Source organism: Excalfactoria chinensis, chromosome 1 (genome assembly GCF_039878825.1).
Source record: "Excalfactoria chinensis isolate bCotChi1 chromosome 1, bCotChi1.hap2, whole genome shotgun sequence".
Classification (NCBI taxonomy): domain Eukaryota; kingdom Metazoa; phylum Chordata; class Aves; order Galliformes; family Phasianidae; genus Excalfactoria; species Excalfactoria chinensis.
This window is the reverse complement of record NC_092825.1, coordinates 42,993,953-43,008,821: the sequence shown is the minus strand read 5'-3', so window position 1 is coordinate 43,008,821 and position 14,869 is coordinate 42,993,953. Positions and strand designations below refer to the sequence as shown.

At 37.1% G+C, this 14,869-nt stretch overlaps 1 protein-coding gene across 4 annotated transcripts in view; it reads right to left on the bottom strand.

The window, feature by feature from the left end:
- Positions 1–14,869, bottom strand: part of VEZT (vezatin, adherens junctions transmembrane protein) — a 44,332-nt gene that overhangs the window by 11,720 nt on the left and 17,743 nt on the right. For 2 of the 4 annotated variants that reach the window (XM_072358574.1, XM_072358742.1), the window contains exons 3-7: positions 11,432–11,521; positions 9,682–9,857; positions 8,060–8,335; positions 3,358–3,495; positions 154–301 (exon numbers count right to left, since the gene is read on the bottom strand). In XM_072358574.1, the coding sequence (XP_072214675.1) occupies positions 154–301; positions 3,358–3,495; positions 8,060–8,335; positions 9,682–9,857; positions 11,432–11,521 (828 nt within the window). Of the gene's footprint in view, positions 1–153; positions 302–3,357; positions 3,508–8,059; positions 8,336–9,681; positions 9,858–11,431; positions 11,522–14,869 lie in introns of all 4 variants that reach the window. The other 2 variants (XM_072358487.1, XM_072358659.1) reach the window with 1 other exon arrangement.

Below are 14,869 nucleotides of genomic sequence, written 5' to 3'. Positions count from 1 at the left end.
ACCCACAACTTAACTTCTTAGGATTTTCCACTTCAAATGAAATGAGCAGGTTTTTTTTGTTTAGCGAAGACAATTGGCTGTATGCACCACAACCCCCAAAACAGATTCACGAGCCGAGTCTGCAAGGATGTGCGTCTTTCTAAGAGTGATTACCTTGAGTGCAGGCAAGCTGAAGCCATCCGTGAGATTGTGTGCCTCCTCTTCAGATACTTGCTCTTCGCTCAGACCCAGGCCCAGGTCCTTAAAAGGGACTACACAGATGTAGCTGGTCACATTGTCACTCTCAGAGTTCAGAGGGTAGGTTTAGCCAGAGTTAAGGTGGCTAACAAAGCAACTTTTGCATTAAGCACATAAGGCAAAAAAACACCTAATAAAATAGCATGCCATCCCTGTTTAATCGAACTTCTCATCTTTCCTCGCAGCGCAGGTTTTAAAGGCTCCGAGAAGGATAAGAGATAGAACACCGAATAAACTTCTATGTCTAAATGTAACCACATTAAAAGAAACAATTGCAGATTGATGCAAAATCTCAGCATTGCTCTCAAGAGAGGAAATTATCCTTAATCAATAAATTCCCAATAAATAGCTCGTGTCAGATTCAACAGAGACCACAAAGAAGATTTATGTTTTGATTTACAAACTGAATATTCTCATCTTTTGGGTCCCATGAAGGTCATCAGAAGTACTTCTCTCTTATCCAACTAATACGTTTTCTGGGGAAGCCACAAGTCCTACTTGCTCTCATTCCCAAATTTTCCACCTGCTAAATTCTCTTAGGCTTGTACTTGCAATAGTGCTCAAGAAAATGTTTACCGCTTGGGTGAGAGCACATTGAATAAAGGGAAATTTCTGTGGCTCAGGAAACATCAATACTAAATGTTCAGGCTCTGAACAAACACATTTCCCACTAATTTCTCCTCAAAGTCCAGGAAGAAAGACGCCTGTGAAGTGCTCTCCAGAAGCATGAATGCAGATGAAAATCTGCAATGCAAATGACTCAGGAACACAGCATCTGCTGCTTCACATAAACGCAGTGTCAGTGGGGTCAGCTAATCTAAATTAACCTGAAAGTGTGTCCAGCAGATGGAGCACAGGGACATTAATTCTACCAGAGACTGAAAAATCAGGTCAAAACCTTCATGACCAATTATCTTAGAGAATAACCACATTCTGTGTTAATCTTTTTCTGCAACAGCACGAACATCTTATCAAGCAGTTTGAACACGTGGATTTTTAAGTTATATAAAAAAGTTACAGGGAATCTCTCAAACAGATGGTTGGACTAAATGAGCCACTTACGCACAATGCGTCTCAGCTAGGGACTCCCATTAAACTCCCACGCCATCTCCTGCCATGCCCTCTTACTTCCAATAATTATCATTAAAAATATAGTGACATTTCCTTGGTGTGCTTTGATCCAAAACGTACATCTTTTTCTTCACATCATGAGATTAACTAAAAGGATGCAAGTGCAGTAAATAAACGTACCTTATTTAAATGCTCCTGTCTTTGCGAAAATACTTTTCTCATGTTTAACTTATATCCCTTATTAGCTTAAAGCAAGAGAAGGCAAAGATACTAAATACTAAACTGTCAAATCCAGAATAGAATATATGTACAGTGAATATCTAACCTCTGCCTGGAGGCTGATGACACTTTTGAAGAAGCAGAAGTACTAGTGCACCCACATACGTAAGTACTTTGCTCTTCAGAAGTGCATTCCCATCTAAAGTGTTAACAAGGAGGACTAATAGTATTCCTAATAAATACAAGATGCTGTGTTGTCTCATAGCATTCTGGAACCTGCTGGGAGGGATGAGCAAACCATGTGATTAACTGGTTGATCAACAACAACAAAGAAATCTAATTGAAAAGTTCTTAAGCATCTTTACTTAGGCCTTCCAGAAGCAGACTTCTGATTTACGCTTCTGCAAGCCAAAGAGAGTACAGCTACTTATTTATTTAGCTTTAGCTTAAGGTTTTCTTGTATTAGCCGTTTTTTCTAGGTGAAAAAGTATTTTTTCTAACATTTCATGATTAACCAAACTTCAAAGGAAAAGGAACAAAATTTACCTAGAGGTAATAAGAGCAAATTTTCCTCAACTCAACACATCTTAAATACATAGAATATATTTTATCATCCACTTCATCGTTAAACTTAAAAATATAATAATCAGAATATCCCAAGTAGAAAGGGACACACAAGGATCATCAAGTCCAACTTCTGGCTCCAGTTTCTGCAAGTAAATAACTGTTACTCCATGTGAAACGCAGAGAAGCCATCTCATGAAATATCACTGGTCCACCGAGTTTAACTAAACACTTAATTTAAGCAAAAATATAATAGTATATATTTTTTCTATTTTACATAGCAACATATTTTAATTAGGAAGATATTGATTTATTCAATTCACTGAGAGGAGCTAGAAAGTGGCATACCAACCACAACCAAACACTGGCAAACTTGTCATCTTATTGAAGCAAGCAATGATAACATGTCAGGTTTATGCGATTTGTATTGCATATTCGTATTTAAACAGAAAAGCTGCGAATGAAAATTTTTGATTATCTGTAGCAACTTCATTAGTCAGATCTCCCTCTTACTCATTTGAGATATACATTACCACTGCATTTCACACCTTGAATTTCTACTGGAAGGTATTTCAAGCAAATGAAAAGCAAAAAACACAAACAAACAAACAAAAAACAAATAACCAAACCAAACCAAACCACCCGTTCTACTACACTTCACTACATTCTACATATAGAATGCTTCTATATAATGCCTCTCTTTTCGTTCATCAAGAATTTATACACATACAGTATCTTGAATTGCTGAGGACATACAGATGGCGATTCAGATTTGATTTTGTGAAGCAAGTATCACTGTTTGAACTGGAATAGAAAATTCTCACTCTTACATGTGTCTTTTGGCTTTTTAATGTAATAAGAATTTCATCCAGATTGTCTGAAATAGGAAATTGATTTACCTTTGAACATGGAGACAAGGAAAGAAAGGGCATATTGTTCTGAGGAAAAGTTATTTTTGTGTGAGGAAACAAGATGACTTAGGTGTAATCACAAAACAGCACCTACATCACAGGCATGGCCATCAATAATTGGGGCAATGTTTTCAATACACAGGATCTTATCTCACACTGCAAAGTGCAAAAAAAGAAATATGATGACTGTTCCAAATCAAGCATAAGACAAAATTTACTATGCTACATTTTCATTACTTTTTGTTTAAATATATAATTAGATATTGTATGTTTCTAGTCATGCCAACTCTAAGCATCGGCACGAAAATCATATTAATAGAATAACTGTATGGATGGGTTCTTACAAAAAGGATATTTTTTCAGCATGTACAGAGTAGCCAGTCTTGAAGCTCGGAAGTTGGCTCTGACAGATCGATAGACGGCTTTCCGTAGACCAATAAGATGCTGACTAGGATGCTGTCCAGCTTTATTAAGTGGGCAAGCGGCACTGACCCTGTCAAGCAAACTTGAAAAGTAAAATGTGATACAACTGTACAGATGTCCTAAAGTATTTTTAAAAGATAGTACAACAGTTTTCATTTCCTATCACTTCAATTTTTATCTTATTTTCTTTTCAAATTGCTCAATAACTATCACACACACACACACACACACAAAAGAAATTCATCACATCAGTGAATTATTCAGTCAAACATTTAGCTAAGCAGCTAGGATTCCTCTGTAGGAAGCTTGATTCCAGTCTCACCTGAGCCACAGTAAAATTCCTGAGGACATTTGTCTTCTCCAAAGTGTTCCAAAAGAACATGGTAAATGTAGGCAGACCACAACATTATCTGCTATAAAACTATCGCAAGCCTGTTGTAAGTTTGCAGATATTTAACATTTACCTCTTTGCATGCAAATTTGCTCTTTATATACAGAAAAATGTGCTACTACTGTTTTTCAAGCAAAACACTATTTTTGATCAAATTCCCTGCAGACTTACTCTCTAGGTCAACAGAAATGTTACTTAAGTGGTGAAATAGCTTTTAACAATCATGCAATGAATGACAGCAGTGTTTTGTGGAAGTCAGACAGGTAACATGAGATGTATGCCATCGTATAAAGCATATCTGAAAATGCATTTTGGTATGCATGCGTTCAGATGAACATATGATTTAAAAGACACCATTTGCTTATTAGACTATACTTCAAAATGTCTTTACAACAGTAAGAAATTGCCTAATCTGGAAATAAATTGGATTATGAACTGAGTAAATGTTAAATATATCTATAGATATATTTAAGACACACAGTCTTAAGAGTCTTAAGACACACAGTCTGATGCCAAATCTATGTCTATAACTGAAAATGGCCTAGATGGACAGTTCATCCTCTCTGGCACTGTGTTTACTAGAACCAGATCAGGAATGGATGAGGTGTGGTCATCAAGACTCACAGACTGTTAAGGGATCGGAAGCCTGCTTCTGCTCTCACCTTACTCAGAGCAAAGTGATGAGTTCATCTTGTATCTATAACTCAGGACTTGCCAATCTCTAATGTTTTCCTAGCTTGTGAAGATAACAATTAGAAGTGTTCAAGGATAAACTCTTGCAGACTAAGGCTCTGGGTGAACTGTCAGAAGCAGGACCAAAGAGAAGAGTAAAGCTATTTTACTAGTAAAAACCATCCTCCAGTAAAAAAAGAGGAAGAAATTTTTGTTCTGCTACAGCAATGCAAGCATTCTCATCTTCTGCACAGAACAACTATAGCACAACTCATGTACTGTGTGTACTGCCTGTTGTATTAGCCTTCAACTGCCAGTATTCAACAAAACAATTTGTATTGCTTCTTGGGAGGCTTGTTTCAATGTTTTTTTTAGTTTGTTTGTTTTTAATGGAATAATTCTTTATTCCAGTAATGTTAATATAACTTGCTATAAACTTCCATGTGACAGACATGCCATATCCCTAGCTTCCTCAGTTTTCATTTATCTTCTACATACTTTAATTGAACTTACAGTATGTTATCAGCTTTGGATATCAGCCACAAATAGCAAAAAATTTTAAAAAGGTTAAAAGTGAATTTCCTGTTCTCTGCCTCTCCATATCCACTTTCCCTGTAGAGAACTATTATTTATTTCTCCATTCGTTTCACAAATCAAATTTTAAACAGAATCTCTCCTTTAACAAACCTGCATATACACTTGAATAAAAAACTATTTCTGTACTCTATCACAAAAGCAAGTTCTACAGAGATGCTACACACAACAACAAACACTCATAGTTTGATTCTAGTTGAATATATATACAGGTAGTACTCTGGAATAAAGTTAATTGTGTCAGTGACAGACAAGAAAATAGTTACTTGTTTTTTATTGCTGCAGCCTTTCATTCCATATCCCTACAGTTTTCATTTTATAATTTAATAATGAGCATACTTGCATTAGCCAGGAGAAAATCCAGGCTGCAACTCATGATCAAGACTCTAAGTTGTCTAATTGCAACAGAGACAGAAATACTGCTGTTCTTCCTGAGCAGAGCCCTCTCCTACACCGGCTACATAATTTCTGAAATCCAAATTATATTGGCAAGACCTTGAGCATCTCCGCATCACAGAGCTTTTACTGTTCAGACTTAAAAGCCAATAGAGGTATTAAACTGTTCTAAAGGCCCTTCTGAAATCATAATATTCATTAGTCTTTGAAGAGGAGATTATATAAGAAAGACTTAGTTTTTGTTGTTGTTGTTGTTTTTGTTTTTTCCTTAAGTGGCTACTGTGCTTTTTTTGTTGTTTTTTTGTAGTAGTTGTTGTTGGTTTTTGTTTTTTTTTTTAGTTGGGATGGGAACAAAGGCAAATCAATTAACATACAGCAGTCACTGCCATGCAGTAGTAAACCAGTGAACCAATGGAGAACTGACCCTAATCTCATCAAGAATAATTTAACGCTTGCAGAAACAGTCAAATATCAATTAATAAGGTGGCAAAGAGAGTAGAATAAAGCAAAGCCACAAAGCTTATATAAATTAGCCTATGAGAACATAGCAATGGATGGTGCAATACAGCTGTAAAAAAAACACAGCTGTAGAACACCAGGACCAGGGCTTGCAGAGGTAAGCTAGGACAGTTAGTCAAAATCTGAACTCAGCATTATTTGTCAGCTTATCTTTCATTCATAACAAAATTAGTGCACAGTCCAGACCACGCTAGGCTAGCAGCATATTTAAAGAGCAGCACATGTATCATGCAACAGAATGCTGTGCTACCTAGTTAAAATCCCATTCCTTGAAAGATATAAAATAATATAAGAAGATACTCATTAACTTTCCAAGTGCAACCATTCCTACTGCCTCAAAGCTCTCCCTGAACAAGTATTAAGACTTTGACAAGGTTACTAGGGAGAGCATATCAAAACATGGTTCTTCTAAGATTCATTGTAGCAAAAATTCACCAAGAGAAGGGGTAGCTACTTTTGTTGAATCACACATAAAGCATTACATCAAGCAAAGAAGTTCACCATGCTCTGTGCAGCAGCATCTCTTACATATGTGGGTGCTGGAGGGGTCACTTGAGTTCAAACTTCCTCCAGACTAAACCAACCCAAAACCTGTATGACACCGACCTCTTCATACTGAGTAATTATTCCGATGAGAATGCTGACACAGCATTCTCCCACTCCATCCATACTATAAAATCTTTTGAAAAGCTTGCCAGAATTTTAAGTAAAGGGGCTATGAGATCAAGCACTAGCTTAAAGATCAGTCTGTTTTTTGTTAATCTGTTATCTAAGATATGTAGTAAAAGAACAAGAAACCAGCAATTTTTAACACTGACCACAAGTTCATTTGCTTAAACTTGGGAAAAAATCCAAATGTTTTTCTCATCTGTTATTTGGACAAGCCCTAGTAATAATTTCTTTTAAGAACTCATCTGCAAAGATAAGACTGTCTATTGCTTAACTATACACATCTTCAGAAAACAAAACAAACAAAAAACACAGCTAGGCAGACTGAAGACATGCTTATGCATTCCTAAGGGAGAATAAAGCATTCAGCTAAGTATAATGAAGGTATCTCAAACTCAAAAATTAATTCAAAATGCAAACTCCACAGTTTAAAGCTTGCCCATAACAACATGTGCCTGCAAGCTGAGTAGTTGGTCTGGCATTAACCGTTTCTTGGTGCACACAGAGGAACTTTTTATCGGTTTTAGAAACAAGTTAACAGCATTTAGTTGCAGGCATTTCCCATCTTCTTTAACTTCAAGTCTAAATGACTCAGATGCATGTCTGGAAATAGGTTGCTACAAGGGAAAAGGACATACAATGGCAGTGAGAGTGGGTCTTGGGATCACTGCACTCACTGAACACGTCCTAATGTCCTTCCACATAGTAAGCGCAAACTTATCCAAGGAGTTAAATATTACCCCGAGAGCTAAATAACTAGGAAAACTTTAATACCTTAAGTGGTCAAGAGGCAAATTCAGGAGTAAATAACTTAAAATTCTAAACATCTTAACAATTGCATGCAAGAAAAGAAGAAGGGATTGACGTTTTTCTGAGGTTGAAAATGACCTCTGAATAGGCCTTACTAATTGCTATGTTCTCATTACTTCAGACTATTATTTGATAATTTTGAAGTAATCTTGTTTTCTAAAATATGAATGATTACCTGCAGATCAGGTTTGTTACATTGATTTGATAATATAAGGTATAAAAAACTGTGAAGCAAACAACCTAAATGACCCTCCAAAACGATAACTAAATTGGTTTTAAGTCCTTTTCTTTGGGTATTTCATAGCTAAGACTCCAGGAGATTTTCAGAAGCGTAGGTGTTAAGTAAAGATTCCAAGACATAATGCTCCTTCAGGATGCATAGTTTTAACAGTGTCTTGTTAGGATTCATACTTGCATGTTGGTGAACATAGCTATGATAACAATACAATTTTAAATACAATGAAAACTTTAAGTAGCATGGTTTTCAGTATTTTCACTTGTTATGGGAGACAGTGCAACAAGACTATGTCAGAACACATTTGGCTTAAATGGACTTGTGCATTAAAGTGAAACGTAGACTCACAGGGTAAATCCTCTGGAAATTACTTCAGTCTCTTGAATGAGCCGTAGAGCTTTCCTCACAAGATTAGTAAAAGCTCGACTATTTGCTACTGTTTCTTCCAGCTGGGTACAGTATTTTTGCAGGGACATTTGTAGCTTGGCTGTCCTCCATGTGGCCCACACTCGAAAGACTGCATACACAAGCAGAACTAGTCCCCACGGTAGCCACGATGACTCCTTCCACCACGAAGGAAGCACAAGCAGGGCACTTACAAAGGCAAGCAACAGTGAGATATCCCTGCAAATAGAAAAAGTAGCTTTAACCACAGACTCCCAAGGTCAAACAAGCGGGAAGTACATGTAGATTCTTAAGTGAGCTGTGAACACCAGAAAATACTACGCTGCAAATTGAATGTAAGTACACACAATATCACACCTTAGGTATACTCTAAGGAAACATTTATCCAGCTATTTAACGGCACAAGTAGAAGAAAGTTAAAACCCGTGTCTTGCATATAGCAAGACTGTGATTTTACATTTACTGACTTTTTCAATTTATGCTCTGCAGCAACATGAAGATCCTTCTCTGAAGTAATACTGTCTGCCCAACTGTTCAGCTTTGTGCTGTTAATTCGATTTTTCCTTCCCAAGGGAAGTATTATACACTTGTCTTTATTGATATTCTACTGATTTCAAGATATTTCTGCAATTTGTCAAGATACTTTTGAACTCCTATCTACCAAAACACGTAAAAAGTGGTGTCATATGTGAGGTAAACAATATTTACAAATTTCATCAGTGTTCTTTATCATCTAAACAGTTTCAGAAACAATAAATAGTGTTAGGAACAGGAACAAAACATTGCAGAAATGGTGGTTTAAAAGTTCTTGTTTGACAAAGACTATCAATAATGACATATGTCATAAACATTTTTTCTTCCTTTTTTTAACTGGTTGAGAATTTACAATAATTCCATATACAATCCTAACACATGTAAGAAAACGTACCACTGGTCTGTGCTACAAGATGTTCTTATCTACTGGTGCCTGCCCATTTCTCAGTAAGTCAGTCTGTCAGACTACCCACCATTCCTACTATTTTTCAGGCACAGGTGGCATTTGTTTAGACAGGATTGCAGCTAGCTCCTTCAGTGTTCCAGGATGAATTTCACTAGCCTTTTCTAATTTCAGTGTATTGTATTTAAATGTTCTTTTGTCTGATCTTCTAGTATTTTAAACCCACAAAAAGTAATTGCTCACCCTTACAATTAACATACTTTACAAAGGCCACAGTGAAAAAGACCCTTTCCAGTTCAGTCTACACAACTATGCCTAATTTATCAAAATCACCCCCATGTGGCTTTTGAAATTCATTAATTCATCAGTGTTAAATTTTTATTCGTGTTAGGGTTTTAAGTACTGACTTTTGCTTATGTAGCTATCTCAGATTAAAACCCACTCTTTCAATAAAATGCCTGAGGCAAAAACACGTTTATCCATATATGTGAGTAGCAGAGGGCCAAAGACTCAAAGATCTGAGGGAAAAAAAAGTTAATATAGTGCTGCATTTTATGTAAAGAACATACAAAATTTGTTTATTGTTGTTTAACAGCGAATTCTGTAACAGATATTCTCTGTACAATACCAAATATTAGGAGTTGCTAGGGAGCGTAGCGTTGGAAGCTGTCCATTTTCCTGTTGCTTACACTGCCCTGCAGACAGGATACTCGGGTCAAGGAACTCAATCAGTTCCACATCCTCCTGCAGCAGAACTTCCTGTTGCAGGATGGTACGGAGTGTGTCAAATCGAAATCCAACATCCTTGCCACAAATAAGCAGAAGAAAAAACAAGTGTTAGTAAAGAAATAAACTCTTAAAATTAAGTTATGATAACAGGGAAAACATCCAGCCACCCTAAGCTTCACTGACAGCTAACTTGAAGATGACAGAAATGTTTCAGGTACATCAGTAGTGGCTACCTCACTTTTTAAAATATGCTTAAATGTAAAAACTCATTTTCTATCTATTACTTCAGCCTTGCAGAGTAAATCACATTGACTTTGTGATCAGATCTAGACAGTAACAATATCTAGAAACACATCACAATTATGCCAACATACTGCACCAAACTATCATCACAGAACCCTTCCAATTGAGAATGTTGTAGAAGAACCCAAAACTGAGCATGTGGCATCTTTGCACCTAGCTAGATTACAGGAAGGAAAGGAGAGCAGAAGTTAACAGAAGTTAGATATTTCACATTACAGAAGCTTTTTAGTCTGCATTGACCAAATTAGATTATTTATGAAAACCTAGGCTTTCACAAATTAGCTAGTTAAATTCTCTGTTTTGATATAAATCCAGGCAACCTGCATTCTACATTTACTGGAAAACATTGATTTTGGGTTGCGTTCAAAAGGAAACTGCCCTCCTCCAACATATCCTCTGTCATTTTGTTACCCTAAATCAGCATGCAGCAGGAGAAACATATTTTCCATATTCTTTGGTTGCATTTCCATTTCAAGACATTAAAGTTAGAAAAGCTGTGAAGACAATAGTTCTGATTCAAAGAGAAACAAGGAGTACGGCAATTAAAAAGACAATCAGTGATCAGTAACAAGACGTTGCAGAGATTTTGCCTTCTTGAGATGAGGGAGAAGTGACAGCAATTAGAAGAACTCTTAGAAATGGAAACTCCTAACTTCTCATATAGCTCAATGCTTTTTTTTTGCATAAGCTACATATAGTGATTCATTCTTACATCATACTAAAAAACAAACAAACTTCTGTTAGATTCCAGAACAGCCTAACACAACATTTTCATGGTGGTGCATTAGTTTACTTTGCTTTTCCCAAATGCAAAAGCACTATGGAGAACAGAGCAGAAACAGAGCACATAGCCCAGGACAGGACCAAGAGTGGTGGAATTGCCCAGGCCCACTGCTGTGCTTGAGCTAAGAAGCTGTAAGTTGGCAAAGTGGTATCAAGTGATGCTCTATAGGCTTTCATCTTGAGCTGTGTCTGCAAGTCACCGACTGCAACTTAGAGACTTTCTCAGCGTTTCTGCAGTGTCTTCCAGTGAATGGGGCAGTTACAATGTGAATTAATTCCTTTCAGCTTTCAAGAATTTAACTTATCTCCGACATTTCTTTCATATTTTGAATATACTCGTGCTGGCTACTGACAGGTTTCCTTTATTGTGCATGTGCCCAACTTGCCTGGCATTCTACCTCCGAAAACCTGAAACAATATTACCTAAAGATTAAGTAAAACTGTTAGAAGAAAAAAAACAATAGGAACCAAAGATGGTGCTTGGAAGAAAAGGTACAAAGGAGAGGAAGACCTACGGATTAGAAAAGAAAATTATAAAAAAAGAAAAAAAAAAAATCTCTTACCAATCGGTGAAGTATGTCATCGTTTTTCTTATACTGTGGAAAGGGAAACCAACTTCTGAAGAACTCAACTAGTTTTGACAGGATGCTTTGCTGAAAGGAACAGAAATTATTTCCATTAAAAAAGAAAAAAAAAAAAAGGAAGAAATAACAGACAGACAATTTCTTTATTTCTTTCCTTGTTAACTCAGACACACGTACCTGCAAGGAAGTTTCCCTTATTCTATTTGGCCTAACTTCAGAGTATGGGAACATCTGCTTCCGCTCAGTTTGCCAGTACACAGGACTAAGAAATAAAGCTTCATTCACCCCACCTATTGAATGTAATGAATTGTTATGCTGTACTGTTAAAAATAAATACAGCTAGAATTTGTTTGATCTCAGGTTGGCAACAACTCAGTATGAAAGCTTTTTCTCTTCTTAAGGATAAAAAAAGCAGTGATGTTAAATGGCTGACAGACTGAAGAGAAGACTGGGAGAGGAACAACCTCTCCGTGGAGGACAAGGCTATGAAAGATGAGTGAACAGAAGCAGGGATAAATGATTTTAAGAGGAACTGTCTGAGATACTCCCTGTCACACCAGCACTTGCTATCATGTACTTTTTTCTTTATGTTGCTTCCCCCATGCAATCTAAATCCATAGCTTCATCTGAGCTGTATACGAAACTTTGAACAACAGTAGTTAGGGGAACCTGCTCCCTTTCATCACACATTTTACTTGCACGTCTTCCCAAAACACATGAAAATATCAAATAAAATAAATGCTTGAGTCCGCTTCACTCTCCAGACTTCTCATGAAAAAGGCAGTTTTGGACAGACATTGTATATCTCCTTTCCTCAGACTGAGCTGTCAGGAAGTATTTTTTGAAGTATTTACTCATGACTATTTCATGAATTCTGAGGCCCTGCAAGTTAATTTTCAAACTGCTGACATATAGTACAATCAAGTGAAATGTAGGCCAAAAAACATTTGCATTTTGAAGCACTTACATTTTATGCCATACTGTTTAAAAAACAAAAGAAACCAAAAACCAAAAAACCCAACAAACAACCCCACATCAACAATAAAAAACAGATCATAAGAGCTTCATCTATAAACAGTATCTGCATTATTTCAGCTTCTTCCTTTTCTTCTCTCTCCCTTTTAAGACAGAGAAGTGTAAAAACTGCCATTTACCGCATACAGCTGAAAGGTCACTTGCCCAGAGGAACTGACACTGAGTTTCTGGCTTTGGGATTCCAGGTACAACCCTATTCCAATGCAAGCTACAGAAATGCTCCTGAAGCAGCTGTGTGATAAGAGGAACACAAACTTCTCCATCGTGCTTCCAACTCTAAGGCTGGAAACGGAAGAATAAAATTAACCAACAAAAGTACTGAGCTGTGGTTAGCCCAGGATTTTTTTAAATAGTGCCAATGATGGGAGGCAGAACAGACAGACCAATCACTTTAACAGTCCTCTGAAAGGCAGTGACAGAAGTTTGATACAGGGCAGAAGGGCTTTGAACAACACCAGAAACTGCCCTTCTGCAGCCTTTATGACCCACAGAACAATTTTTGAATTAACTCACTTTTGCATCCATCTAGGTAACCTAACTCAAGTTTTTCTTGTATGCACTTTTCAGTATACACTTAGAATTACAGACCTGTGTCAATACGAATTATTAGACTAGTAGGCAGACAAACTGACAATATGGCTTTTGTAATGATGCTTCTTCCCAGAACACAGCTATCACCATGCCTTGTTAAGAGGGGCTAACCTTGCAGTTCACACTACTTAGTCTACAGAATAAATGCAGAAGAGGATTTCAAGTATGTTAGAGAATGTAATTTCAAGTGCAACATGGGTCAAGCTATCAAAAAATAAGAAGGCTTTTTCTCCATTTTCTGCCATTACTATCAGTAAAGCTGGTAAAAGCAAGAATCGTTTTTGCTATACGGGCAAGGAATTCAAGGCTACTCAAGGGCACTGCCATATGTCTGAGGAGAAGGGCACCACACAAACTACACCAATAGATTCTCTTCCAAGGTAGATTTTCTTGTGAAGTGATGTGAATGAAACAAAATTACCTGATGTCAATTTGTGAAAAATTGAGATGCAATAAACAAAGCCATTGCCCTACATTTCAGCAGCAGGCAAATCCTTTGTTCTGAACTACCTGTCTTAGCACAGTGAAGTGCAAAAGGAGCTACCCATTTAAAATGATGTCACTGTGAGCCTATCATTTTCAACTGCTTGGCCTTCTGAAGTTCTTCTGTTTTCACCATAAGCATTTAAATCTACACCAGACAGTTTTGAACTGCTACCAGCTGACTAAACTAGACTGTAGAACTACTGAAAAAAAACAGACCGATGTGTTACATAGCCGCGTGCTTCATTTGCCATGTTTTAGATTAAAAATAAAAATATGAGCTTGCATAAATGCTCAACAGGCATGTCAGTGCTTGAAAACAAAACAAGACAACCCACTGTCTTGGACTGTGACCCAGTAGAGTGCAGTAACACATTCAGTTATTCAGTTCCTGGGAACAGTGTCTCACAGTTTGCATTCCCACTGGGAGTGTCACTGACAAGTAAAACAACTTTCATCAACACACAAGTCAGGTCATGTTGCCAGTGCTTCTGGAGCATTATTCTTACAACACCAGAAAGCAAGTCAGTCACATGAATTCTCTTAATAAGCTTAATAAGTAATTATCATTAAGCTTTTTGCTAAGCTTAATTAGCAGAATTAAAACTATCCACCATCTAACATTAAAAAAAGCAGCATAGAACATCAAACATTTTATGTTCATTCATTTTGAACCTAAAATAAAATTCTTAGAAATATTTCTCTTTAATGCAGGGTGAACCCGAAATGACATTTTGGCAGTATCTAAACTACCATCATCCGTGCTGGTGCCTTCCAACTCTGCGCAGCTCAAAAAGATGATAATACTAAGCAGTAATACCTTCCAGCTACTCTAAGCTGGCGTGATGTAGGTGGAAGTCATAGATAAAGGCAAGGACTCGTCCCTCCTTTCCAGTTTCTGTGGGTGGTCTCAACAGAACGCTAAGTACCTGCCTCCAGTACCTGCCTTGTTCTAGTGATAACTGTCACATCTGAGCCAGGATGAGGTGACAGTCAGATCAGTTAAAACACTCAGATATTCACAGTAATCTAGGAAAATGAAGAGAAAGGAAAAATATATATGAAAGAAGCATATTCCTTAAAGATCAAGCAGAATTACCCAAATAATTCTGGTTTTAATTCCAGAAAACAAATCTAATACTTCCTTCAAACAGTGCTTTTGAATAGCAAGTGACCATGAGATCAGAACTTCGGCTGTAACTTTCTCCTGAGACTGGTACAGCCCAAAGCACTGCACCTATAATTACCATGCTAAAGCACTTCTCTATACTCCCTCAGCCCTCAGAGCAGTCTTGAAGTACCTTTACA